Source organism: Neofelis nebulosa, chromosome 5 (genome assembly GCF_028018385.1).
Source record: "Neofelis nebulosa isolate mNeoNeb1 chromosome 5, mNeoNeb1.pri, whole genome shotgun sequence".
NCBI lineage: Eukaryota > Metazoa > Chordata > Mammalia > Carnivora > Felidae > Neofelis > Neofelis nebulosa.
In genome coordinates, this window is record NC_080786.1 from 93,980,840 (window position 1) to 94,006,558 (window position 25,719).

Here is a 25,719-nt window from a genome sequence, read left to right on the forward strand (position 1 = left end):
AAATGGCTGCCATCTCCAGCTATGGTTAGAGGAAGGCTGGAGGAACAGGATGGCCCTTTAGGCCAAGACCTGTAGTGTAATGGCAGGGATTAATGCAGCGGCTGTGTGAACCCCTTGGGTTCAGGGTTCAGGGCAGATTTGGGACTAGGGGATGTGCATGATTGCGATGAGATGAGCAGGCAGGCAGCTCATGAAGGCAAGTCTGGTGTGGGAGCTCCTGTCTCCCAGTAGTAATCCCCAGTTCCAAAGGTAGTTGTGAGATCTCACCTTCCACAGGCACTGAGCACAATGAGTCCATGCTTTTAGCTGGTCGGATAGTAGCCTTTTCCACTAAAGACAAAAGAAAAAATATCCCTGATGAATGCATATTGAGGGGAAACGTTCAGAACAATAGGTCAGGCTGTACATACACGAGAGAACTTTCTTCAGGAAAGTTTTTCCAAGTACTTATAATTCTCCCCTTTAGAAAACATTCCTCATTCCACCCTAGATGCTCCTACTTTCGTGATTGGACTGAGCTTATAAAAACAGGGCATTCATAGATCAACATTTTATTAACATTTTACAAGCACAGGTAAATTACAATTTTGTCAAATAGCTGTTAGTAAATGAGGAGCCTTGAACCCAATTTTATTATACCAAGATTCATCCATGGCATAGAATCCATGGGGCTCCCGGCCACCCCTTCTATCTAGCAAGTGGGAGAGCAGGATTCTTGGCTGCAGCCACACCTGACAGCACCCAGGAATTGGGTACAGCAAGTGAGAGGGCCCAAGGGACTGAAGTCCCGTTTCTCCCCCATGCAGGTCTGCTCCTGCCCTCTGCAGACTGGTTGCTTCTCCAAATGATCTCACCCACCAACCTCACCCTGGAGCAGACCCAGACCAAACCAACCTTTTCTGAGCACTTACTATGTGCCTGGTGTCCTCTGTGCATCTTTGTAAGCCACCTAGGCAGATTTGGGGAAGAGTGTAGCTTAAAGAAGTAAACACTTATTCCAGGGACAGGATTAGGCACTTCAAAATGTCATCTCTTCTCAGGGAGCTGAATTGGTTGAAAGACAGCTCCTCCCAGCAGGCTTTGTAGGAGGGGAAAGAGGGCATTCTGGGAGCTGAGTGGGAACCCCAGGACTTGTGGCTGTAAGGTAACTCTGGGTTCAGACAGATCTGGCTTTGAATCCCAAGTCTGCCACTTTGGGCCATGTGAACTCAGATATGTGGCTGGCGTTTTCTCTAAACTTCAGTTTCCTCACATGTAAAATGAGGAAAAATAGAGTTGTCATGAGAAATGCATGAGCCGTGCTTTTAAATAATCAGGTTGTACTAACCCAGAACACAGTCAATGCTCGACAAACAATAACACTTGTTGCTGTTGTTCTTCAGGATAAACCAGGGCTCAGCAGCAGGAAAGACTCAGGAGATGGTCTGGAAGAAGCACTCAGTGTTGGCCCCAACTCAGACTGAGCTGTTTCAGCCCTCTTTTAAAGTTCCCCCATTTTCCTCCTTGCCCCAAACCCTGCTGCCTCTGAGAGGCTCTGAATTAGCCCCTCGGCCTCCCTGCTCGGGGCTTCTCTCTGCCTGGGGCCCGGAGAGAGAGGACAGAGCCATTTTCACTCAAACCCTTGGGAATAGCAAGACTGCCTTCAACCTCCTTACTTCTACTAGTAGGGCTAGGTCTCTTGTCCTTTCAAGATCTGCTATTTTCACGAGTTTACAAACTGACTTACTACCTGCCTGGCCAGTGTCCCTTCCTTTGAGACAAGCTTTTGCCTTTGTTTTCCAGAGGTTGCATTTCTGGACTTCTTCTGGCTTCCATGCGATAGCCTTTAGAGCCAGTGACCAGATGACACTAAGTGTCACAGAGGACGGACAACAGTTGTCTCTGCACAGCCACCAGTGTTCACTTTTTCATGTTGGACTCTCTTTCTGATGATGCAGCTCCTTGTGGCCTTGGTGGCCACAGCAGATGATTTTGGGAACAGTCCTCAAGGATTCCCTGGCTCCATTTCTGGATAGTAACTAAGCACTCAGGACTCCTTGGCCTGTGTCTATATTTAGATTATAATATAGATATTAGATATATCTAGATGATCTAATATAGATATCTATATATCTAGATATATCTAATATATTTAGATTATATTTTTCTGTCTCGGACCTTGTCTGGGCTTCATGGAGGTACATCTGCCATTTTTCTGGCAGCTTTGGGGTCCTTGAGTCCCCTCTTTTAGATGATCCCTATGGCTTTGGGATTTCCCTGCTCAAAGGCATTCACTTTGGAGAGTTCCTTGGACTCTCCCTGTTGGATAACACAAATTCCAGTGCATAAGTGACTGGGAGACCCCAATGTGATGCATCTTCATTTGGTCAATACCCCATTTTTTCTTATCCTTCATTTCTTATTTCTGTTCAACTTTCTAAATATAGGTTAACATCCCTTCATCTACCCCCCTCCAAAAAAATCCCCAATGCTGTACATGGTGAATCAATTTTTAAAAGTCCCTTAGTTGATGGAATTTATAAAAGATTTTTAAAAATATTTTTAAAATCATATTTAAATATGTGGGTGGCTCAGTCGGCTGAGCATCTGACTCTTGATTTCGGCTCAGGTCATGATCTCACGATTTCTGAATTCAAGCCCTGTGTTGGGCTCTGTGCTGACAGTGCAGAGTCTACTTGGGATTCTCTGTCTCCCTCTCTCTCTGCCCCATGCCTCCCCAGTCATGCACTTTCTGTCTCTCTCTATCTCTCTCTGTCTCAAAAATAAATAAACATTTTTAAAAGAAATTTTAAAAATTATTTAAGCATATTAATCCACTGATGTACTTTTTTCACATGCATATTTCAACAAATAGTGAGTCTATGAGTCACTTAACAGAGACCACACTGGTGGATATGACCATAAGCTGCCCCCACCCCCGGTCTTTGGTTGTGAGGGTTCCAGTGGTCACTAAGGCAATAGTCAAAGTCAGAGAGCCACTTGTATTGGCACTGTTGGCTCTTTAATTTCACCTCTGCATCCCATCAAAATTCAGCCATTCTAGTGATCTATCCCTGATTTGTTTGTTCATGTGGTCTTAGACCAGTAGCTTTCAAGCCTGGCTGCATTTCAAAATCACCCGAGGGACTTTCTAAAAATGACCAGTACTCTGGTTTCCCAACAGATCTCTTGAGGCAAAGCTGCCATGGGTGTGAACCTCTGAGGACAGCCAGGCTTAGACCCCCTGGCCAGGGACACCCTGTGCATTCCGAGCGTTGACCAACCTTTGATCCAGCACCTCGAGCTCCTTCCTTTTGAAAACCAAGTCAAGGTCAAGGCAAATCATTCATTTCACTTTTGCTCATTTGTTTTGCTCTATTGTTTTTGACCTTTTGCTCCTTGGTAAACTTCTTTCATTATATCATTGATTCTGTAACTGAAATTCTCTCTTTGATGTGCTTAAGCAAATCTCTTTATTATTAGATCAGGAGTTTCTTGCCAAAACTCCCCTCAAATTCTCCTTAGAGAATCTTAATTTCTGCTTTGTATCTGATCCACGATACCTGTGGCAATCTGCCCTCTTCACCTGAGATATCTTTCCATTTGGAGAAAGACATGTTTCCCCATATAGTGAATGTTGTAGGTGCCTACCCAGAACCAATTTCCCTTCCTCCTTCTCACAGAGCTCTTGTACTTTTTGGGTGCATCTGACTGTAATCCCATTCCTCATGCCAGTGATTGGTTTAGGAAGCCATGGCTAAGCCGATCAGCAGAGGACACTCCCTTGGCCATGGGGATTGATCCAAATGACTCAGGTGAAGGCAACTGAGATGGGGTTGGGGTGTTCTGATGGGGGATTGCTGGAAAAGAAGGGTCCCTGCTTTTAGGAGCAAGCCACCAGAAGTGATGTCTTTTCTCCTTCTGGACATAGTGACAGTCAAAGGTAAAGCCTACAAGTACTATAGCCACTTTGTTGCAGCAAAGAAGCCAGTCTGGGGATGAAGCTGACCTACTTGGGAGGGCACAGCTGAGGAAAACATAAGGGAGTGGAGACAGAGCCACTAAACCACTCTGAAGCCTTCCCTACGTCTGGGTGTCCAATTACAGAACCTAGGAGTTCCCTCATTGAGTTGGCCAATTGAGTTGGATGTGCTATTGTTTCCAGCCTAAATCATTATAACTGCTGTCTATCCCCTGTGACATCCCTTGTTACTCCAGGAGGCAAATGTGAAGATTTCTAACATCTGTGCTTGGCATACAGTTATCACTGGGCTCAAGGAAAGTCCTTAAAAGTATTTCTTCCCATTTTTCATTAATTCCTCCCCCCCAAATCTTTATTATTAAAAACTCAAAACATTCACAAAATTTGGAGATCTCTAAACCTACCACCCAGGTTGACATTTGCCATATATTTGCTTTCTCTATATTGCCATGTATTTCTATATCTGTATCTACCTAGTCACTTATATTTCGCTGAATCATATGAAAATGAGTTTCAGTATTTTGACATTTCATCTTTAAATACTTTAACTTTAGCATATGCCTCCTAATAACCATTAATCTGAAACCATTAATATGAAAATTTACAATTCCTTAACATCATCTAATAATTTATCCGTCCCCCAAATTATCTTCTGTAGTCCTTTTTTTCAAAGGATCCAATCGAGGTTTGCTCATTACATTTGTACATTTAGTTTTTACAATTTGTTTTCATAACTACTTCTGTCATTTTTTAAAAAAAATCAGACTTTCAATCTATCACACTAAAGGTCATTGTGGCAGATTTCTTTGGACTTCCCTTTCTGACACAGTATTCAGCTGGATTGGTTACATTCCCCATTGTACAGTGATTCCCTCATTTCTTTATTTTTTTAAGTTTATTTATTAATTTATTTAGTTAGTTAGTGAGAGAGAGAGAGAGAGGGAACACGAGTGGGGGAAGGGCAGAGAAAGGGAGAGACAGAATCCCAGCAGAATCGGAGCCATCAGTGCAGATCCTACATAAGGCTCAAACTCACAAACTGTGAGATCATGACCTAAGCCGAGATCAACAATTGGATGCTTGGATGCCTAACCTACTGAGCCACCCAGGCACCCCTGATTCCCTCAGTTCTTTCCTATATCAATTCCTATTCATTATTCAGATATAATTCCCACAAGGCAACACTCTCATTTAAAATTTATAACCCTGGCATGAGTCAGAGGGGAGAAGGGACAGATCTTCCTTATAGTACATTTCAATTAATAAATGTGGACAGAGTGATGGAAACAGAAAATGACCATTTGGCAAACACCACAGTAATAACTGTTGTAATAACAGTAATTTTGCAGGCAAGAATCATTGATGGATGCTAAAATTCAGGAATGAAAGTATGATGAGAAACAGGATATTTGCATTGTCTCAAAATATCTCCTACAACCTACTTGTTCATTGGAAAGGAAAAAATAGTAACAAAATTTTGTAGATGGTACTTTAACCAAGTGATCAAAGCTAACATCACCAGCAATAAGATATTGACATCATATGCCTCCTACGTGACCCGCTGAGACAGGCACAATATTCACAACCTCAACTGAATCATGAGGAAACATCAGACAAATCCAGCCTGAGGTGGTATATTCTACAAAATAAATGGCTGTACTCTTCCAAAGTGTCATGGTCAGAAACACTGAGAAAAATGTCCTAGACTGGAGGCAATTAAGGAGGCATGGCAACTGAATGCAACATGCATTCCTGGACCCAAAAAAGGACATTAGTTGGACGGCTGGTCAATTATGAATAAGGTCTGTAAATTATTTAGTAGGACTATATTGATGTTAATTTTCTGGCTTGGCTCATATTATGGTTAACATCAGAAGCAGCTGCATAAAGGGTACAAAGGTTCTCTGTCTACTATTTCTGCAACTTTTTTGTAAATCTAAAATTATCTTTTTTAAAAAGACTGCCTAGTTAATCTTTATGTTTCAGGTCTAGTGAGGTTGACCTGGCCAAATCAAAGACCTAAGAAGCAGAAATAGGAAAAAATTATATATACACATACATATCTATGATGAATACTTATTTATAAAATAGAAAACATATATTGATCTCTGTCCCTAGTTTAGGAGCACAGGGCTGCTAAAACCCTTGTAACTCCCTGGGTCATAGGAGTGTCTTTTGTTTTAATGAGGGCACTCTGGATGGGTTCCTGGATGGCTCCTGGATGAGGGCTGGTCACCAGAAAGACAAGCCATGATTAGAAGCTTGGAACTTTCAGCCCTGCCCCTCATTCTCTTGAGAGGGGAGAAGGGCTGAAAATGGAATTAATGATCAAATATGCCTATGTGATGGAGCTTCCATAAATTCCCAATTATACGGGGTTCAGAGAGTCTCCAGATGGGCAAACACATCCACGCCAGTGGGGTGATGCAACCCAACTCTATGGAGGAGACAGACACTCCTGTGCTCAGGACTCTCCCAGACCTCACCTTATGTATCTCTTCAACTGGCTGTTCATCTGTATCCTTTATCATACGCTTTAATAAACTGGTCAATGTAATGAAGTGTTTCCCTGAGTTCTGCGAGCCACTCTAGCAAATGAATCAAATCAAGGAGGGGGTCTTTCGAACCTCCAATCTATAGCAGTAAGTCAGAAGCACAGCAGACAATCTAGGCTTGTAACTGGCACCTGAAGTGTGAGAATGTGCGGGGTGGGTGGCAGTCTTGTGGGACTGAGCCCTTAACCTGTGGGATCTGATGCTGTCCCTGGATAGACAGTGTCAGAATTGAGTTACATTGTAGGACACGCAGTTGGTGTAGCAGAAAATTGCTTGTTGTGAGGAAAAACCTCCACACATTTGGTGACCAGAAGTGTCAGAAGTGAAGTGCTGTGTGGGTAGTGAGGAGACACACGGGAGGGGAACAGTAGGATAGAACTGGGGTTTTCCCTATGCAGGAGATAAGACTCAACTGAGTTTTTCTAAGACAATATATATCTCATAAAACATAACTATTGATTCTTACCTGAGAGCCTCTGCCCTCTCACAAATACACTCCCATTTCTACTCAGCTTTGATTTGGAGTCTGATCCAGAACGTCCCAGGTTAAATATTGATTTCCATTTCTTTGATTTACTGGAGAGCTTTCTTCTAAAAGAGCCAAGCCATAAGACAGCATTAGTTTGGTAACTGGTCATTTCAGTGGGACCTTTAAATTGAGAAGGAATAGCCCAGTCATGTTCTGACATTTCAGGAAATCCCTCTCTAAAGTCCAGTCTGAGCCTGAGTCTGGCCCTGTCTGGGGATGCCCTGGATGACCAAGCTAGGCTTTCATGTTCACCAGGGGAAGGGGCAAAGGTGTGCTATAAAGGCAGGGGTGAGGGCAGACAGAGGCAGGGATGCATCGGAGACTCAGAGGTCACAAGCAAGCACACAGTTATGGGGATTCTGGTAAGCTGTGCAGTCCTGGGTTTTCAAAGACACCTATTTTTTTGCAGGAGTAAACATTAAAGACCACAGAGCTCAGTGCTGCACTTGGGCCATACTGCTAGGTCATCCACAGGTGAGGAAAGAGCTGGTGAAGACTTCTGCGGACTGTAAAGAGGGTGAAGGAGAAAGTGACTTGGAAAAGAGACTGGCCTCTGAGAGTTAGAGGCTGCTGGGTGTAGTCAAAGATCACTGCAGAGAAAGGCAGAGGGTAATTAGTGTGTCTCTGGCTTCACTCATTTCCCTGATGCCTCTCACCAGGCTGCCTCAAGTAGAAGGCATGAAAAGGAGAGGTCTAGAGTGGGTCTGGAGAGCCTGATGCCACCAGAGGTCACCACAGAGACTTTGCCCTGCTCTGGTTTGCCCAACTATCAGATTTCATAAAGTTTCCTGATGGAACCCTACAACTTGTGGGTTCCACAAAGGACCCTTTCTCCATAAGGTTCTCATAGAACATCCAGATGTCAAGCCCAGTATGTTTTTACAATCAGTCAGAGATAGATCTGCAGCACTTGGTGGTTTCTTTTGGATCTGGCCTAGTTTTTTTTCAAGCACTTGGTCTAGGATGTATTTTATAGGGTCACATACCTTGGGGTATGGTGTGCCCCTTATGTAGTTAAGGCACAGAGGAAATGCACTTGAGGGTCCTTCTGAGGTACTCTTCTTCCTGATCCCTGGGTGGAAGTCTTATTCTCCAGGGATTTAGAGAGCAAATACTGGGGCTTGGTCTAGACAGAGCATGATCAATGCATTTTAGGAAATGGAAGGGTTTCTTGCCAGGTGAGTTCTAGGTGTACCATTCCCATAACATGCATTGTGAGAAGTGCTGCTACTCCTGTGTAATATGGTAGCACTTTCTCCCTCCCCAATGGGAAGCAGCCCTGCCATTTTGGGGATGACACTGACAAGAAGTCTGAGGTGTCTATTTTCATGCCTCTTTCTACTGACCAAACATTGAGGATGACCATCTCCAGTGAAAGTTTGCCTTTCAGCCCCCCCACCTATTGTCTGCCTAAAGTTTAGAACTCCTGCTTCATCCACTGCCTCCTATTTATAGTGGGGTGTGAAGAGGAGAGGGGAGGAGGGATGTGTGGAGACCAGGGTCACAACAGAGGAAGCAATGAAGAAAGAAAATATCCTATGAATAAAAATGATATTCAGTTTGGCTTGGGAGGGCAAGGAGGGTTCTGACAGGCATGGAAGAAGGAACAGAAGCCAGGAATATGTGTCCCCAAGTGCTGCATGCCCAGAGCTCTCAGTCTAGAGTGGCATTATTTGTTAGCTTATCCTCCATTCATCTCTATAGTTTTTATAATGTCACCTGGAGGTGAAGGATGGGGGCAGGGGGTCAAGTTTTTTATTTTAGCAAACTTCCTTCTGAAAATATCAAGACCGTTTTATCTAAACTAAGGAGTAAGGGATTTCAGCCATGATCCTTGACCCCTATGAGCGCCATCCCTGTCATGGTACTTAAGGATGTCTGGTGGGAGAGCAGATCTTGATAACTCAGGGACAGTGAGTGAAGACATCAATCACTGGTGAAAAAGAGCTGTGGAGACAGCTCCCTTTTCCTCCTCTGGAATGTTCCATTACATCCCAGCCCAGACAGTACCCCCAACCCATGCTGCCACTGTGGCTCTGAGACTATATAACTTCCTCCTCTATCCCCCTCCACCCAAACGTTTCCCAGAATTTAAGAGAATGTTGCTTACTTGTTGTCTGGTAACTCAAGAACTGTGTGGAAGAGGGTGCCCATGGAAGGAGGGACAATTTCAGGCAAGCTATTCTCCCTCCTTTCCTTCCGAGCAGGATGGTTAGTAGCCAGGCTCCGAGCCTGTGCTTCCTCCAGGCTCACCAGCTTCATGGGCAAGGAGAGGGCTGGCAAGGTCAGGCTCTTCATGATTGGCGGATTTTCTATACAGAAAAGACAAGACCTCAGTTATGGAAGGAGTCCTGTGCATCAGGTCTAGCCAGATTTCCCATCCACAGCCCCTCCATTCCTGACTTCCTGGCAGGAGGCTTCTGGAGTTTTGGGGGATTTAGGGCAGAGGCTGTACATAGGAAACTAACAACCTCATGGCCAGACAGCCAGCTGGCACACAGGGCTTCAGGAGGTAACCTATATTTCTTGCACTTCTCAGAGAGGGACCATTCATTCATTCATTCATGCGACAAACATTTATTGAACACTTCCTGCCTAGTACTCCGGCCAGGTGGGAATTTTATGTCCAACCATAGAGGTAGCCTTGCTCAGCTAGAACAAGGCAGGAGACTGTTCCTGCTCTCTGCAGCTGTACAACACACACTCCAAGGCAATTTAACGTGGGATCCTATACTTTCCCTAGATCACTAAGGTTTATTTATATCTCTGCAGTAAAAAGGTATTTTATAGCCTATATTATTCCCTAAAAGATAGGTGGCTTTTTACTCACTACTCAGTAGTCTTAAGTGCACGCAAGCTAATCTTTTCTTTCTGTGTTTTGTTTGTTTTTGGTTTGGTGTTTTTTGGTTTTTTGTTTTTTGTTTTTTGCTTTTTAAGAAATGGAAGTCATAATGAGAGGTCGATGGTGTCCAGAGTCATCTCTTTTCCCCAAGTCATTGGTTCTCAACTTGGGGCAATTCTGCCATTCCCACCCCTTCCCCAGGGACATTTGGCAATGTCTAAAAACATTTTTGGTTGTCATAGGCATGTGTAGGAGTACTACTGGCATCTAGTGGGTAGAGGCCAAGGATGGCATCCTACAGTGCACAGCGCAGCCCCACAACAAGAACTCTCCAGCACCAGTGCATGGTGATGCATTGACGGCAGGCCCTTATCTGTGGGCCTCTCATAGTGTACACATGCCAGAGGAGTGTGCAACCCCAAACCATTGCCCAGCCTCCTCACTGGTGGCCTGGCCTGTGAGCACTGAAGGGTGTTGTCTAATGTGGGAACAAAAAAAAAAAAAAAAAAAAAGGAAAACAAACAAACATAAAACAAACAAAGAACTATCCAGCACCAATTGTCAACAGTGCCAAGATTGAGAAATCTTGGTCTAAGTGAAAAAAGAAGAGATCTAAGTTGGCCTCTATTTAGCCTGTGGCAACCCTGACAGTTTTCTATAACTTCAGAAGGCGTGAAGAGACTCAAAGATAACTTGCACCAACTGAAACTAAGCAATCTTTTTTGGAATAAGACTCAGATAATTTTCAGAAAGCACCTTGATAGCACTCTTTCTCATTGCAGAACATGACCCTCTCTGAGTGGAGGGAAATAAAACCACTGATAAAGGGCCTTGTAGAAAACAGAGTGTGTGACACTGGGGTTTTCCTAGGCAGGAGAGCATGGCAGTCATTCAGTGGGGCTTCAAGTAAGTAAATCCATGAGCCCAAAAACTTTTCAGTAAAGTTTCCAACTTTAACCATTTTCCAACTTAATCCAAAGGAGGTTAAAATATTTGAATTTTATATGCTCTCAATATTTGCTTTCTAGATTATTTCTGATTTGTTAATTACTTATTTACTTAAAAAATGAAATCACTCCAGGAGCAACTGGATCAACGGGAAGAACCCACACTGCAGGGCCAGGAGACCTCAGTTGGGTTAGTAACCACTCTCTCCCTAGTTTCAGGCTGCAGTGTCCTAAGGCCTACTCATTGTCTCTGCTTAGATGTTTAACAGGCATCTCTAACCTCACATTTCATAACAAAGCTTGTAATTTCTGCTCTTCACCTCTAAACTGGTACCCCTACTGTCATTGCCAAGTCAGTAAGTGGCACCATGGACCATCCAGCTGTGTAAGCTGAAACCTGGAGTAGTTATTTTTCATTCATTCCTTTCTTTGAGGCACCACCTCCTCCTACATTGAGTCAATAAGCAAGTCTGAAAACTCTACCTTCAAAATGTACTTTGAATCCAGCCACCTTCCTTCTTTCCACTGCTAACATGCTAGTCCAGGCCACCATGATTGCCCATCTGATTTCTGCCATTGCTCCTTAACTGGTCTCTCTGCTTCCAGACTTGCTGCCTTTCAGTCTCTCCTTCACACAGCAATCGGAATGCTCAGACCCTGCACTCCCTGCTCAAAATCCTCAAATGCTTTCCCATGGCACTGAGAACAAACGAAACTCCTAGCTTGACCTACAAGGACCTTCCATCTGCTTTCCCTGTACTCTTTGCCCACTGACCCAGTGGGCTACAAAAATATGCAGTAAAAATTTTTAAATGTATACTCCCATTATAAACTATACATTTATACTACTGTATTAGTGTTATATATAACAGAAAATATACAAAATCATAGAAATTACAAAGTATACAATATAAAGAAATGAGAAAGAAATTCTAATGGTTTCTTCCAACATCTGTAGTTCAGTATCTTGGTCTTTGGTGTCCCCTCGGGTGGGGCACCCCACTTTGGAGACCACATTGGCTCTAGTCACACTAACCTACTTTTCTGTACTACTATGAGCCCCTTTCCACTTCAGAGCTTTTAGACTCTCTGTCCTTTGTGTTTGGAACATTCATCCCACAGATCCTCACATGACTGGTTCCTTTTGTCATAAGGTCTCAGTTCAAAGATCACCTCCTCAGAGATCGTAAGTCCCCAATAATTTATTGGTTGATTCAAAAGGATGGATGAATGAATGAATGAATGGATGAATGCATATTCTCACTTACCTTCAAAAAGGATTTATATAGCTTACAATAATGGGAGATTTAAAGTAAAGATAAAGGAAACATTAGCCACTCCTAAGAATATAACCAAGAGAATTGGAAACATGTGTTCGCACAAAAACTTGTACATAAATGTTCACAGCAGCATTATTCATAATAACCAAAAAGTGGAAACAACCCAAATGGCCTCAACTGATGAATGGATAAACAAAATGTATATGCATACAGTGAGAAATATATTATTCATCCTTAAAAAGGGATGAAATACTGATACATGCAAAAATATGGAAGAACCTTAGAGAACATATGCTAAGTGAAAGAAGGCAGTTACAAAAGACCACATGTTGTATGACTCCATTTATATAAAATGTCCAGAAGAGGCAAATCCCTAGAAATAGAAAGTAGATTCATGGTCGCCAGGGTCTCGGGGGAGAGCAAAATGTGCAGAGACTGCTTAATGTGTACGGGGTTTCTTTTTGGAGTGATGCAATGTTCTGAAATTAGATGGTGGTGACAGTTGCACAATTCTGTGAATACACTAGAAACCACTGAATTGTATACTTTAAAATGATTAAAATTGTGAATTTTATGCTATGTGAATTTTATCTCAATAAAAAAAATTTTTTTAAGAAAGGTTTATAAACCACATAGAGGACAGGGTGGGGATGGGAACAATTATACCAGGAATTAAAATTTGATGTTAACTGCCATTGATTATTCTGATGGTTATACTTGTTTTCTCCAAATACATTAGCTGAACTAGAAAAGAATGCTTTAATCAGCTAACACAAATATTTTGCAGATAGGGTTCTCATATACCACGGATTCTCCAAGTGTGGCCCTGACCAGCAGCAGCACCATCACCTGAAAACTCACTAGAAGTACAAATTCTCAGCAGCATTCCAGACATACTGAATCAGAAATTCTGGGGATGAGGTCCAGTAAACTGTGCTTTAACAGCCCTCCCTCCAGGTGATCGTGATGTATGCTAATGTTGGAAAACTCACACAAGTGGGTCACAGGCTTCTTGATCTAGATTTTTTAGTTTTACAAATTTGGCTCACAGGAGTTCAAGCAACATAAACCAATTCATTCCTAGGGTTCATTACGTCATTATGAGAGCTATAGGAATTCATATTCTTGCATCTTATCACACCCAGCCTAAAATAGCTGTCTTTTTCACCAACATAGCTACAGAGATCGATGCTAACTACTCTGCCTACACATGCCCACAAGCACACACTCAGTTTTGTAAGCCTAGTGCCTGGTGCAGGGAAGAATAAAGTAAGCACTCAATAAATGCTTATGAAGGGAACACATTCTGAATATACACACGAGTATGAACATGCTGCCTCTTAACTCAAAAACTCCAAGATGAAGACAGAAGTATCTTCCAAAATACCACATTGAAATTAAATTTGAAATAGAATAGTTAAAAGGGAGGAATGTTGCCTGTAGATAATAACCCAAAGGGTTTAATAACTAACTAAAACCAATGGGAGATCCAGTGCTGCATATGCATTCATGGGATAGGCCAGGTATGCAGCTGACCAGAAACACGCTACAGCCACCCACAGACACATCTTGCTGCACGCAGACAAATGTACATGTATGCACGAACCCCAGACACTGACACACAGAGCAGTCAGCACACGTACACAGCCAACACTCGGAGCTAGAAGCCTAACTTATTATTGGGTCCCATGACTAAGGCAAGGAAGAAGGCTGGCCTGGTGGCGAGTCTGCCAGACGGAGCCATTACCATTGTTCTCCAAAGACCCAGGAGTGCCGTTGTTAAAGATTTGATCCACATGATTCAGTATGAACTCAATCACCACCTGCTGGACCCGAACTGCAAGGAAAGCAGCATCTCCATTGCAACCAGTGGCTTCGATCTCTTTGGACCTAAATAATGGACGAAAGACACTCAGTGAGTGAGTCTGCCCCATAACTGAAAGCAAGTAAGGGGAGCCAGTGGGTCTTTTGTACAAGCCCCATCTCCTAAATGTATACGCTTTGTTCATCTCTAGATTATTTTAACTATGTAAGACCTATTAAAAGGACTCTACAAAGTCTGTAAGGCCTAACACAATGAACAAACTTATTTAAAAAAATTTTTTTTAATGTTTATTTATTTTTGAGAGAGAGAGAGAGAGAGAGAGAGAGCAGGGAGAGGTAGAGAGAGAGAGGGAGTCACAGAATCTCAAGCAGGCTCCGGGCTCTGAGCTGTCAACACAGAGCCCGACACAGGGCTCCAACCCATGAACCATGAGATCATGACGTGAGCCGAAGTTGGGATGCTTTACTGACTGAGCCACCCAGGCATTCCATGAACAAATTTAAAAACAGTTACCATGTATACCATGTATCATACATTGCTAGACTATAAACACTGTATTACTGAATATGCAGGAATATATTTTTTTCTTCACAGGATCTCCTTCCACCCCCATCCAATTGTGCTATGGGGCAGGTCATCATTTATGAAGCCACATGAAGCTGTGACCCCACCAAAACCAACAAAAGCCAATGATTCCAAAGACAAGAAGGGCCTTTTCAAGAAATTATAATATACAGACCCTTAACTTTAGCCACATCCTGATTATAGCCAAAAACGCCTTTGGAACTCAGAGTTTCCAGGTTAGCAAGCAAAGAGCTCAGGCTATGAAAGTCACCTTTTTTTTTGTTTAAAGTGTATTTATTTATTTTAAGAGAGACAGTGAGAGCAGGGGAGGGGCAGAGAGAGAGGGAGAGAGAGAGAATCCCAAGCAGGCCCTGCACTGTCAGCGCGGAGCCCGAGGAGGGGCTCGAGCCCACAAATTGTGAGATCATGGCCTGAGCCGAAAACCAAGAGTTGTATGCTTAACTGACTGAGCCACCCAGGCACCCCTAAAAACATCTTTAATTTACATGTGTTACACATGACCACTTAGCTACAGGTTTGTCTTCCAGTAGCTTCAGTTTTGAAGAATACGGTCTTCGTTTCAGTTGTTGGGCTGCCTTGAGCCCACTGGGGTGGCGAGAAGGTGAGGTTGTGGTGGCTACCTGAGCAGGTTTGGTGCCCACACCAGGGCCAGGTTCCTGGCATGCATGTTGGTCTTGCTGCTGAAGGAGGCAATGTGGGCCAGGTGTCGAATCAGGTATTCCAAGGTCCTGTAATGGGTCATTTAAAAAATTTTTTTAACAAAATAAGAAACTTCAGTGCCTGTGCAAAGCCTGAGTACTGGGTTTGGATTTAAGAGAGTCTAAATATTTCTATCTCATGAATTTTGGAGGAATATCAGTAAGGTAACAAGATTGATGGAAATAATCTTCTTCGTCCTAGGCATGCTGGCCGAGGGTGGAGAAGGGGAATGTTTTTGTCAGAAGTCAGCTGAGGCCCTTGGAGAGCCAGAGACAGACCCGGGAATCACAGCACCCAGAGCCCGAGAGATATCAGTGGCTCCCTTGGCTTCCTTTTACGCAGGTCACCATTGCCGCCACACAATCTTGAAACCGGCTCTTATCTCTGCCCCTTCTGTAATTACTCCAGCTATAGGTAACTTGGTTCTTGTTAGAGAGCTGACCTCGTGGGTGAATAACATCTGTTATTATAAGAAGTTCTTTCTTATTCCACATCAAAATCTGTCCCCTTGTAAAAGAGGCTCAGAGAACATTGGGAAAGGTGGTTAGATGAGGGGCTAAATGGTGAAAACAAAATGGAAGGGTGAGCTGATGTGAGGGGTGGTACTGATGAGCAAATAGAGAGATCAGTCCGCCAAAAGTTCAAAAGGTACAGCCAAGCCCTATTTAAAAATCATCCTGGTTTCCATAGATTTGTGTATACTATGAATCTGGGTAAGAACCTAGGCTATCACAGCCAGTGAGGCTGGCTTGTGTGGCCAGAACGACTTCCTGTGAGACTCTGAGGGCTGCCTCTTCCTGTCAATGTCCTTGGTCAGGCACCAACTCACTCTGATAAAGCTGACCTGCTCACCCACCTCAAAATGCCGCAGGAAAGTCACTGTCCGCTGAACTTTTTCCCTTTTATGATGCCAGCCTGCTTCTTTGGTATTACACCACTTTGAGAGGCTGTGGGCTTCTTTTACCAAGGATTCTTACCTGTAATGGGATGGGGGAAGCTCTTGGATAACATTTTGGATTCGGGCCAGTTGGCCTTCTTCCGGGCAATGAGACACGGCCTCCTGTGAAGAAGAACATGAAGTAGCCGAGTGAGTGCTTGAGAGGGTGGCCACCCACCTGCGTCTGCTGGCCTTCTTTAGGTTTCTGGCACTCCAGCCTCCCAACGAGGCCTAGAGATCCTCTTTCCAAGAAGCATGCTTTCCTAGTAAAAACAAACAACTAAAATCTGACAGTTCGTGATGAGAAGTATCTAACAGTGAGTGCGAGTGGGGACATGTGGATTGTTTAGGTCTCTGTGTGTCCTCAGAATGTTGTTGGGTATCTGGTAAAGATGCAGAATGCTGGGTGTGTGGTGTGGCAGAGAGAGTGACAGAGATTCACACTGGGAGAGGGAAAGAGAGACGTGGAGATGACAGGTGACACTTTATAGTCTAGCCTGGACTTACTCTCTGGCTGTTTCCTGTGTGGGTATTTTGTTCTCCTGAGACAGGGAAACTGAAGGGACCTCATGAAAAAAGCTGAGGTTTTTTTCTTTGTTCCTATTCCTGCTTCTGTTCTTGCTAGGACCTATACCCCCGCCTTACACATACCTTATAGAACAGGTAATGTATGTTCTCCTTGCAAAGGTCAAGGAGTTAATGATCTCTTTGGAGTCTTCCAGCATAAGAGATGACATCTAAAGAGTGACTAGGTGAGGTCATCACGACCATTTTCCAAGACCACTGACTCATCAAGGCCCCTGGCTCTAGGGCATAAGTGACTTATGGAGAACACCTAAACACCTATCTTTGTTCCTGGATTACTGAGAAGACACACGCACTAGACAACCATCCTCAACAAAAACCCAGGCCCCAAGCAAAGATGACATTCACTCTTCTTTCCTTTCTGAGTCTCTGTTATACTCTCTCCATATCTACACTCTCTATGTCTTCGATAAACTCTACTCTCATTTCCTTTCATTGTGAGTTTGATTTCCACCCTGTGAGAAGCTGAAGACCCTCTTGGCTGGTCCCGTGAGACCCCCTCTGGGTCCTTGGATCCAGCCATCCTGCATCATTCTTCTCGGCCCAGGGCCCTCAAAGAGAGGCAAGGGTATCAGTTAACGCAGTGTGATCACACGCTTGTTCAGAACTCCTGCACAATGTAGGCATCCCTGGGCAGATGCCCCTGTGCCTTGTCCTGAGAAACTGTTCTGCCTGTGCCCAGCCCCTTCCAGTGCAGTGGCTGAGTGCTCAAGCATGGGAGCAGTAGCTAAGTGCAAGGTCAATGGTAATCACATCTTTCTTTTTTTACTGAGGTACACTTTACATACATTAAAAATGTACAAATCTTAAGCTAGAGCTCCATGAATTCGTTCATATGCACATACCTATGTACCCCCACCTAGATCAAGATACACTTTAAAGGGGGCTCCTGAGCTCATGTGAATCTTCTGACCCTGAATTCACAGGCATATGTAACTTACATAGTCTTGTGTTTCCTCCCAGTGCTAGAAACTTGCTTTACATTTGTATATAATAAAAAGTAAAATCAGGAAATGCATTCTTTAATTTGATAAATATTGCCCCCTGTAATACAACCAAAAATAAGTTCCTAAGTGTGGTGTGGTTTTCTTATATCCTTCACCTCGATTCAGATTTTAGGTGTTATTTTGTGCTTGTGAATAAAGGCTGAAGTTCAAATGCTCAGTAGTGAGAAGTTTTAAGCACAGAAAAGTAGAAGGAAATTAACTTTACTGGGCACTTTCTATTATGCCACGCCCTATTTGAGGTCACACTTGCTGGGTCTGTTCTGTTCTAAATTAGAGAAGAAGTCCTAACCGGGGCCAGCCTGGACCTCCCAACTCCTTTACTTGTCTCCATTTTTTTCCCACAGAATTCACCACCATTACTTATACAATATAATGTACTTACTTATTAGGTTTATTGCTTATTGTCAGTCTCTCATGCTAGATATAAACTCTACAAGTGCAGGGATGTGATGAGTCCGTGTGCCTGGAGCAGGGGCTGGCACCCAGGAGGCACTCCCTCCATATTTGTTGAACATCATGCCAGGGCTTTGTCAACCAAGTGGTTTCTTTCCCCCTTTCTTTTCTCTGCTCTCCCCCTCTTAATTTAATTGAAATAAAACATGCACAGAAACCAACTGTTTTAAAAAGGCAATCAAAATTCTCTACATAGGAAAGCTTGAGATTTTGTTTCCTGAGCATTGGTGGGAGAAATGAGGGTCCGGGAGGGTCACAGTCACAGGTGTCCCAATCTTCTGGTGGGTGTGCAAGCCTGAGAAGAGAGCCAGCATAAACACAATCTCTGTTGTAAACCTCAATTTTTGAGATATGGAGGAGGTGGAGGGTGGGAACAAGAATGAGGCCTGGAGTAAGCACCTTGACATCTCTGCTCTTTCTGAGAAGTCATTTAGAAAATAGATTTGTGGAGAAGACCCAGACTCCCAAGGCAGGGAGAACCTCATAAGGGAAGCCACGGGAGAGAAGCTCCAGAGGAAGGAGGGACTGTGGAATGTGGTACGGGTCCTCCCACATTCTATCCTGCAAAGGGGGAGGGAGGAGTGGGAGGTCTCTCTTCCCCCCAGCAAACTTTGTAAAGTGCCCCCACCCTCCTAAACCTGTGTCTGGGGAATAAAGGTGCAGGTCAATTTAACAGCCCTCATGGAAAGTTTCTTTGATATTTTAGGAAGTTGTTAGTCATCTTTGTTCTGAGAGGCTGGGCGGGCCCATCCCCTGATGCCTGTAGGTCCCATTTGGGATTCTTGTTTATTTCATTGTTCACAGCCTCTCCCCATCCCATTCAGAAGCCCTCTAGATCCTGTAGTTTCTCCTGGAGGGTCCAGTCCTTGAAAACTTGTTTTTAGCACTCTTTATGTTTCCCCATTAGGTTGGCAGAACCTACCACTGGGAAATTGGGGAAGGGGAGTTAAAACTCTGCCTATGCCAATTTTTTGCCTGAAAGAGAATTTCACTCAACTTTTGCCAAGCTAATCTGGCTAGCAATTAAATCTTAAAAGATTTAAGGATGAATCTGTGACTATTTGCTCTCTTCCAATCAGTATCAAGAAGACTGCTTCTCTGCCCTTTGTGGACTCCATCCAAGACTAGACTCTCTCCCTTCTGGTGGGCCCCTTGCTCCTGTTTTATCTGTTTACCTGAGCACCACCAGCACCCTTACTTACAGCTCACGTCCTGCTACCTCGCAGCCCTGTCACCATGGTGGACAAACAACCCGTGCCTATCCTTTCCAACTGTAATCCAACTGCAACTCAGTATTGCCCTTGATTTTCCATCAATTATTTAAAAATCATTAAAAAGCCATTTTTATTATCTTAAAATATTTTAAGCTATTAGACTCAAAAGTAATTCATGCAATGATTTTATTTTTAAAAATATTTTTAATGTTTATTCATTTTTAAGAGAGTGAGAGCGTGTGTGTGTGTATGTGTGTGTGTGAGCAGGGGAAGGGCAGAGAGAGAAAGAGAGGGAGACACAGAATACTAAGCAGGCTGCAGGCTCTGAGCTGTCAGCACAGAGCCCAACTCAAGCTCAAGCTAACGAACCTCGAGATCATGACCTGAGCAGAAGTCAGGTGCTTACCTGACTGAGCCACCCAGGCGTCCGGATGCACATGATTTTAAAAATGAAAGCATTTAAACGAATATACAGAATAAAGTCTTCCTCCCAGGCACAGACCTTCACAGGTTGTCTCCAGAGGCAACCAGTGTGTCCTTTCAGGCACTCGTTATACCTTTCCATCTTTGTCACACATGTGGAACAAGCATGATTATGAAAGAGAACTTCAACTACCTCCGTCTGACCTCAGACTTTCAATTGATTTTCTTCTTTCCAGCTTATCTCTTAACTCAGGAAAAAGACCCTGCGGGCAAAGTATCCCCTGGTGGGGACAAAACTGCCCCTCAAGCAATAAGGACTGCCCTGAGTCAGCAAGATGGGAGTGACTGACCCCAGGACAAGGATCGGTTTGATCTTTACTACCTACTTGCCTGTACCCACCCACCTTTGCCCCACATTTTCCTTCTATAAACCTTGAAAGTATTCTCAGCACTTTGGAGACAGTCTTTGAGCCACGAGCTGCTGTCTTCCCAGTGTCGGCCTCTCTGAAATAATTCCTCTCTTGCTTCACCACCACTTGTCTCTGCCTTTGGGTTTTGTCAGCAGTGGTGGTGGAACCTGGTCTGTGTGGGACCTCCAGTGGCAGGTGCTCTTGTACCCCTGGGCCCTGGCTACAATTACATGACCTGGCCCATCTCTAATTTCCCCATGATCCTGCTTTGTCTGGGATTGAGGGGTTTCCTGGGACACAGGACTTCCAGTGTTAAAACTGGGGGAGTTCTAGGCAAACCAAGGGCAGCTGGCCACTCTCCCCCTTTGTAGCTATCTTGAGCTCACGGTCAGTCGGCTTTTGCCACACACTTGTTCCCCACCTCAAGTGGCATTTCAAATATGTGTGGATCTGCAAACCTGTCAGCAAACATTTACCAAGTAAACAGTGACAACATTTTCCAGCAGCTGGAGAGCAGGGAAAGGAAACATAATAATGAACAAAATAAACACTGTTTCTGTCCTCAGCAAGTTTAGGATTGAATGAGGGAGACCGATACACGAAAGGGTTATTTCAATATAAATTCAGTATAAAATTAAACACCTCCCCAAACTGCCTTCTCTAAAAATCCCAAATCAGCAACTTTTCTTTTGGGTGTGATAATTTTACCTGAATCAATCTGGTGAAGACTGAATTTTTCCTAAAATGAACTTTTTTTCTGATGCAAAGGAAATGTAATGTTGTAGGTTGAGCAATTGCTCCCAAAGATATCAGGTCCTAATCTCTGGAACCCATAAATGTTACTTTATTTGGGAAAGGAATCTTTGCAGATGCGATTAAGTTAAAGGTTTTGAGATGAGATGATCCTGGATTATCTCAATGGCCCTAAATGCAATCACAGCTACTCTTATAAGAGGGAGGCAGAAGGAGATCTTCCCCAGAGAGAGGAGAGGGCAGTGCAGTCACAGAGGCAGACATGGGAGTGATGTGGCCACAAGCCAAGGAGTGCCAGAAGCGAACAGAAGATGGGAGAGGTGAGGAACAGTTTTCCCTAGGCTCCCTGGAAGGAGCACAGCCCTGCACACACCTTGATGTCAGCTCAGTGAAACTAATTTCAGACTTCTGGGCTCTAGAACTGGGAGAGAACAAATTTCTGTTGTTTAAGCCACTAAGTTTGTGGTCATTTGTTACAGCAGCTATAGGAAACTAATACGTGATTAAAAATTAAAATATGAACAATGAGGGAATTATCATCACTTGCTATCCTACCATACAGACGTTAACTGCTGTTAACCTGCTCACATGTGAAACATAAAAGAAGCAATCTGCCAGGACTTCCCAGCACCAAACATGAATACTGGCATCATTTCCTATTCACTTGCATATACTATTTTTTTTTCTCCATTTAACTTTATATCGTGGCCAATAAATACGCTTAAGAAATACAATCTTAAAAAAAAGAAAAAAAAGAAATGAGACTTATCATGGCTACCCAGGATTAAAAATAGTAGATTTATTATCATTTATTTTAACTCATCCCTTATTGTTACACAGATACTCCCCAAATTTTGGTATTATAATATTGGAATGAAATATTTATAAGTCAATCATTTATGTACACATCTGATTATTATCTTAGAATGTAGTTCTAGAAATAGAGTTACTATATTAAAAATATGAGCATTTTAGGATTCTTGACAGTAATTTCAAATGACTTTCTGAGATATCCAGCCAGTTCACACTTCCAATAGAAAACCATACAAGAGCCACTGTCACCACAGGATCACCAGCATGAAATACTAATGTTAAAAAATTGTTTCTTTAATATACAAACATATTTTTCTAATACATTTAATAAGTTTTTTTAATTAAAAAAATTTCTTAGGGGCATCAGGTTGGCTCAGTTGGTTAAGCATCCAACTTTGGTTCAGGTCATGAGCTCACGGTTTGTGGGTTCAAGCCCCACATCAGGCTCTATGCTGTTAGCCCAGAACCTGCTTATGATCCTCTGTCTCCCACCCACCCTCTGGCCTTCTCCTTCTTTCTCTCTCTCTCTCCTCTCAAAAATAAATAAACTTAAATACATAAATAAATAAATAAATAAATAAATAAATAAATAATTTTTTTTTTTTTTTTACATTTCAAAACTGTCTACCTATGTGACTTTTTAAAAATTGTTTATTTATTTCTGAGAAAGAGAAAGTGTGAGCAGGAGAGGGGCACAGAGAGGAGGGGACAGAGGATCTGAAGCAGGCTCTGCACTGACAGCAGAGAGCTCACTGAGGGGCTTGAACTCAAGGACCAAAAGATCATTACCTGAGCCAAGGTGGGACACTTAACCGACTGAGCCATCCAGGTGCCCCATCTGACTTTTTTTTTTTTTTTTTTTTTAATTTTTTTTTTTCTTTTCAACGTTTTTTATTTATTTTTGGGACAGAGAGAGACAGAGCATGAACGGGGAGGGGCAAAGAGAGAGGGAGGCACAGAATCGGAAACAGGCTCCAGGCTCCGAGCCATCAGCCCAGAGCCTGACGCGGGGCTCGAACTCACGGACCGCGAGATCGTGACCTGGCTGAAGTCGGACGCTTAACCGACTACGCCACCCAGGCGCCCCTGACTTTTTTTTTTTAATTGAAGCACAGTTACGCACAATGTTACATCAGTTTTGGGTCCATTTATAATTTTTTAAAAATTGTATTTCTTCTCTGCATTGTTTGTTGAGGTTCTTCACTCATTTGTTTAGCGGGTGGCTTTTTTGTTATGTGGTTATTTATGGGTTTTTTCCCCTTTATTAATAGGTAGGATTCCATATAATTAAAGAATATTAATCTCCCATCATCTTTACTGTAGATGGTTTTTATAGTTGGCCATTTGCCTTTTAATTTTGTTAAGGTGTTTTTTACATAGGAAAAATAATTTATATGTAGTTTAGTTTGTTACATTTGTCTCTGCTGATCTTTTTCCCTTTGCTTTTGTTGTTAGAAAGACTTTCTTCACCCTAAAATCTGCTAAATGGTAAGAATGTAACTGGACTTTCCTCCTTTCCTAATGGTCAATTTTCCTACTACCATTGATTGAATTGTTCCTTTGTTACTCTGTGACGCTTTCTTTACTTCATATTAAGTTATTGAATGCTTGGGCCTATATAGGAGTTGTTAACTCTATTTTAAAATAGTATGGTACTTTTGAGACAGAATATTAAACCTTTCCTTCTATTTATTAGCTGTACAAACCCAGACAAGAGAGTCTCTGAGGCTCATCTGTAATTCTCTCATCTGTAAGAGACTATAAAACCTACTTCATACAGTTATTATGAAGATTAAGTACAACATTTTAATAAGTTTATCAAGTTTATCATGTAGTAAGCACTCAATAAATAAGCCCATTAGTATAATTTCATTAATATTTTTCTAGTCCTATTATTCCATTGACATAGTATTCTACATTAGCCATGCAAGTGGGTTTAAATAAATCATTGTAAGAATTTGTGACACTGTTAACAGAGCTATTTCTATATTCCTGAAGAAGGTTTGCTTATATCATCATAATTTATTGTGATCAAAGAAATTAGTTAAGTGATAAATTTTTCAACATAGTTAACTTCACTAAGGTCCTACCTATGTCGAAGTCAGTTGCACAGCAAAATACTTTTATTTTATTTTTTAGTGTCAATACCATGTTAGATTTCCTGGAAATATGATGACAAGTTGACAATAATGTTGCTTTGGTATTACTGTGTTACTGTGGGAGAACAAAATGATTAGCAATGTTAGGGAACGAAAGTAAGAAGAGATAAATATAGATTTTGTTCTGAGCCTAAAAGCAAGATTTATGAAGAAACCGTATATCTAAAGTTTCCAGATAAGAATTTGGGGCACTTGTGTGGCTTAGTTGGTTAAGTGTCTGACTTCATCTCAGGTCATATCATGGTCTGTGGGTTTGAGCCCCACGTTGGGCTCTGTGCTGACAGCTTAGAGCCTGGAGCCTGCTTTAGATTCTGTGTATCCCTTGCTCTCTGCCCCTCCCCCACTCATTCTCTCTCTCTCTCTCTCTCTCTCTCTCTCTCTCAAAAATAAGTAAACATTAAAATAAATTAAAAAAAAAAGAATTCTTATCTATCCCCCAACTATCATAAAATTAAACTTAGTTAAAATAAATTAGACTCATTCTGTTCTTTAACGAGATGATATTCTATTCTATCATATTCTAAGATGCACTATTATACTGAAAAGAGGATTAAAACCATGTAGAAAACAAACAATAAAGTCTTATGCACAAGTTAAAACAAAAATTAAATATATTTTTGGTTGATTCAGATTGCAAATAATTTAACAAATTAAAAATATCCAGTGTTGGTTGGTGAGGCTGCAGGGAAAAGACCATTCTTATCTCTCTGGAGAACAATTTGGCAATACATCACAAAATTTTAAACTTTTTTTTTTTTTTTCACACCAGCAGCACATGGCACAATGGTCAAGGTAGAGTTCTGAGGACAGCTTCTGAGCTGAGACAATCCATGTTTCCATGGAAGATAAGGGGATTTAAAAAAATCGTTAATGTTTATTTTTGAGGGGGGGCAGGGGCAGAGAGAGAGGGAGAGGATCTGGAGTGGACTCCACACTAATAGCAGAGAGCCCAGTGTGGGGCTCGAACTCAGAAACCACAAGATCATGACCTGAGCTGAAGCAGGACGCTTAACCAACTGAGCCACCCAGGTACCCCTAGGGGATGTTTTTGACAGAATGAAAGGACAGAATGAAAAAATGGTTCCTTGCCCCTGTGATGAAACAGGTTCAAATGTCACAGTTAAGCAAAGGGTCAAAGACTAGTTAGCATCCTAAAATAATTGTTTTCTAAAATAAGCAAACTGGATTTTTCTTCTGTTTATATATTCTCTTGCTTCATAGATATTTGGTGTATTATGCTAAATGAAAGTAAGTTTTCTCAAATCCTAATATATTCTAAATTTGCTCATTACTAAATGTTATTCTCTTTGTTTAGTGTTTTCTGTTATGTTATTACATTATCCACCAGAGATCAGTGAAACCCTACTAGTTAGATCATAAAGTTTAAATAGCTTCTATTTACTGTAATCTTAATTTATAATAAATGCTAACATTAAAGTGTGATTTCTTCTATAAACTAGTCTCAAACTCAAGTTGTTGCTGAGGAGATATATATATATATACACACACATATATATATACATATACACGTGTATATATATATATATATATATATACGTATATATATATAATATTATATGATATATGTTTAAGAAATATACATATATTTAAAGATACGAGTAGCTCCTAGACACTCATAGAATTGTTAATCTGAAGCCTGAATCACTTGCAATTTTGGGCACAATTTTGTGTGAATATGCATTTTTCTGAGAATTGGATCCAGAACTTTCATCATTTCCCTC

The 25,719-nt window shown here is 42.1% G+C and overlaps 1 protein-coding gene and 1 non-coding gene across 2 annotated transcripts in view; one reads left to right on the forward strand and one right to left on the reverse strand.

Annotated features, from left to right (window-relative positions):
* ARHGAP31 (Rho GTPase activating protein 31) overlaps nucleotides 1-25,719 on the reverse strand; it is a 115,484-nt gene that overhangs the window by 17,176 nt on the left and 72,589 nt on the right. Inside the window, exons 4-9 of the mRNA XM_058731314.1 lie at nucleotides 16,201-16,283; nucleotides 15,145-15,252; nucleotides 13,862-14,004; nucleotides 9,156-9,357; nucleotides 6,983-7,107; nucleotides 268-330 (exon numbers count right to left, since the gene is read on the reverse strand). Of these exons, the coding sequence (XP_058587297.1) occupies nucleotides 268-330; nucleotides 6,983-7,107; nucleotides 9,156-9,357; nucleotides 13,862-14,004; nucleotides 15,145-15,252; nucleotides 16,201-16,283 (724 nt within the window). The remainder of the gene's footprint in view (nucleotides 1-267; nucleotides 331-6,982; nucleotides 7,108-9,155; nucleotides 9,358-13,861; nucleotides 14,005-15,144; nucleotides 15,253-16,200; nucleotides 16,284-25,719) is intronic.
* LOC131513318 (small nucleolar RNA SNORA42/SNORA80 family) lies at nucleotides 10,230-10,371 on the forward strand. Its single transcript, XR_009262535.1, has one exon. It is a non-coding gene; the product is annotated as a small nucleolar RNA SNORA42/SNORA80 family (small nucleolar RNA).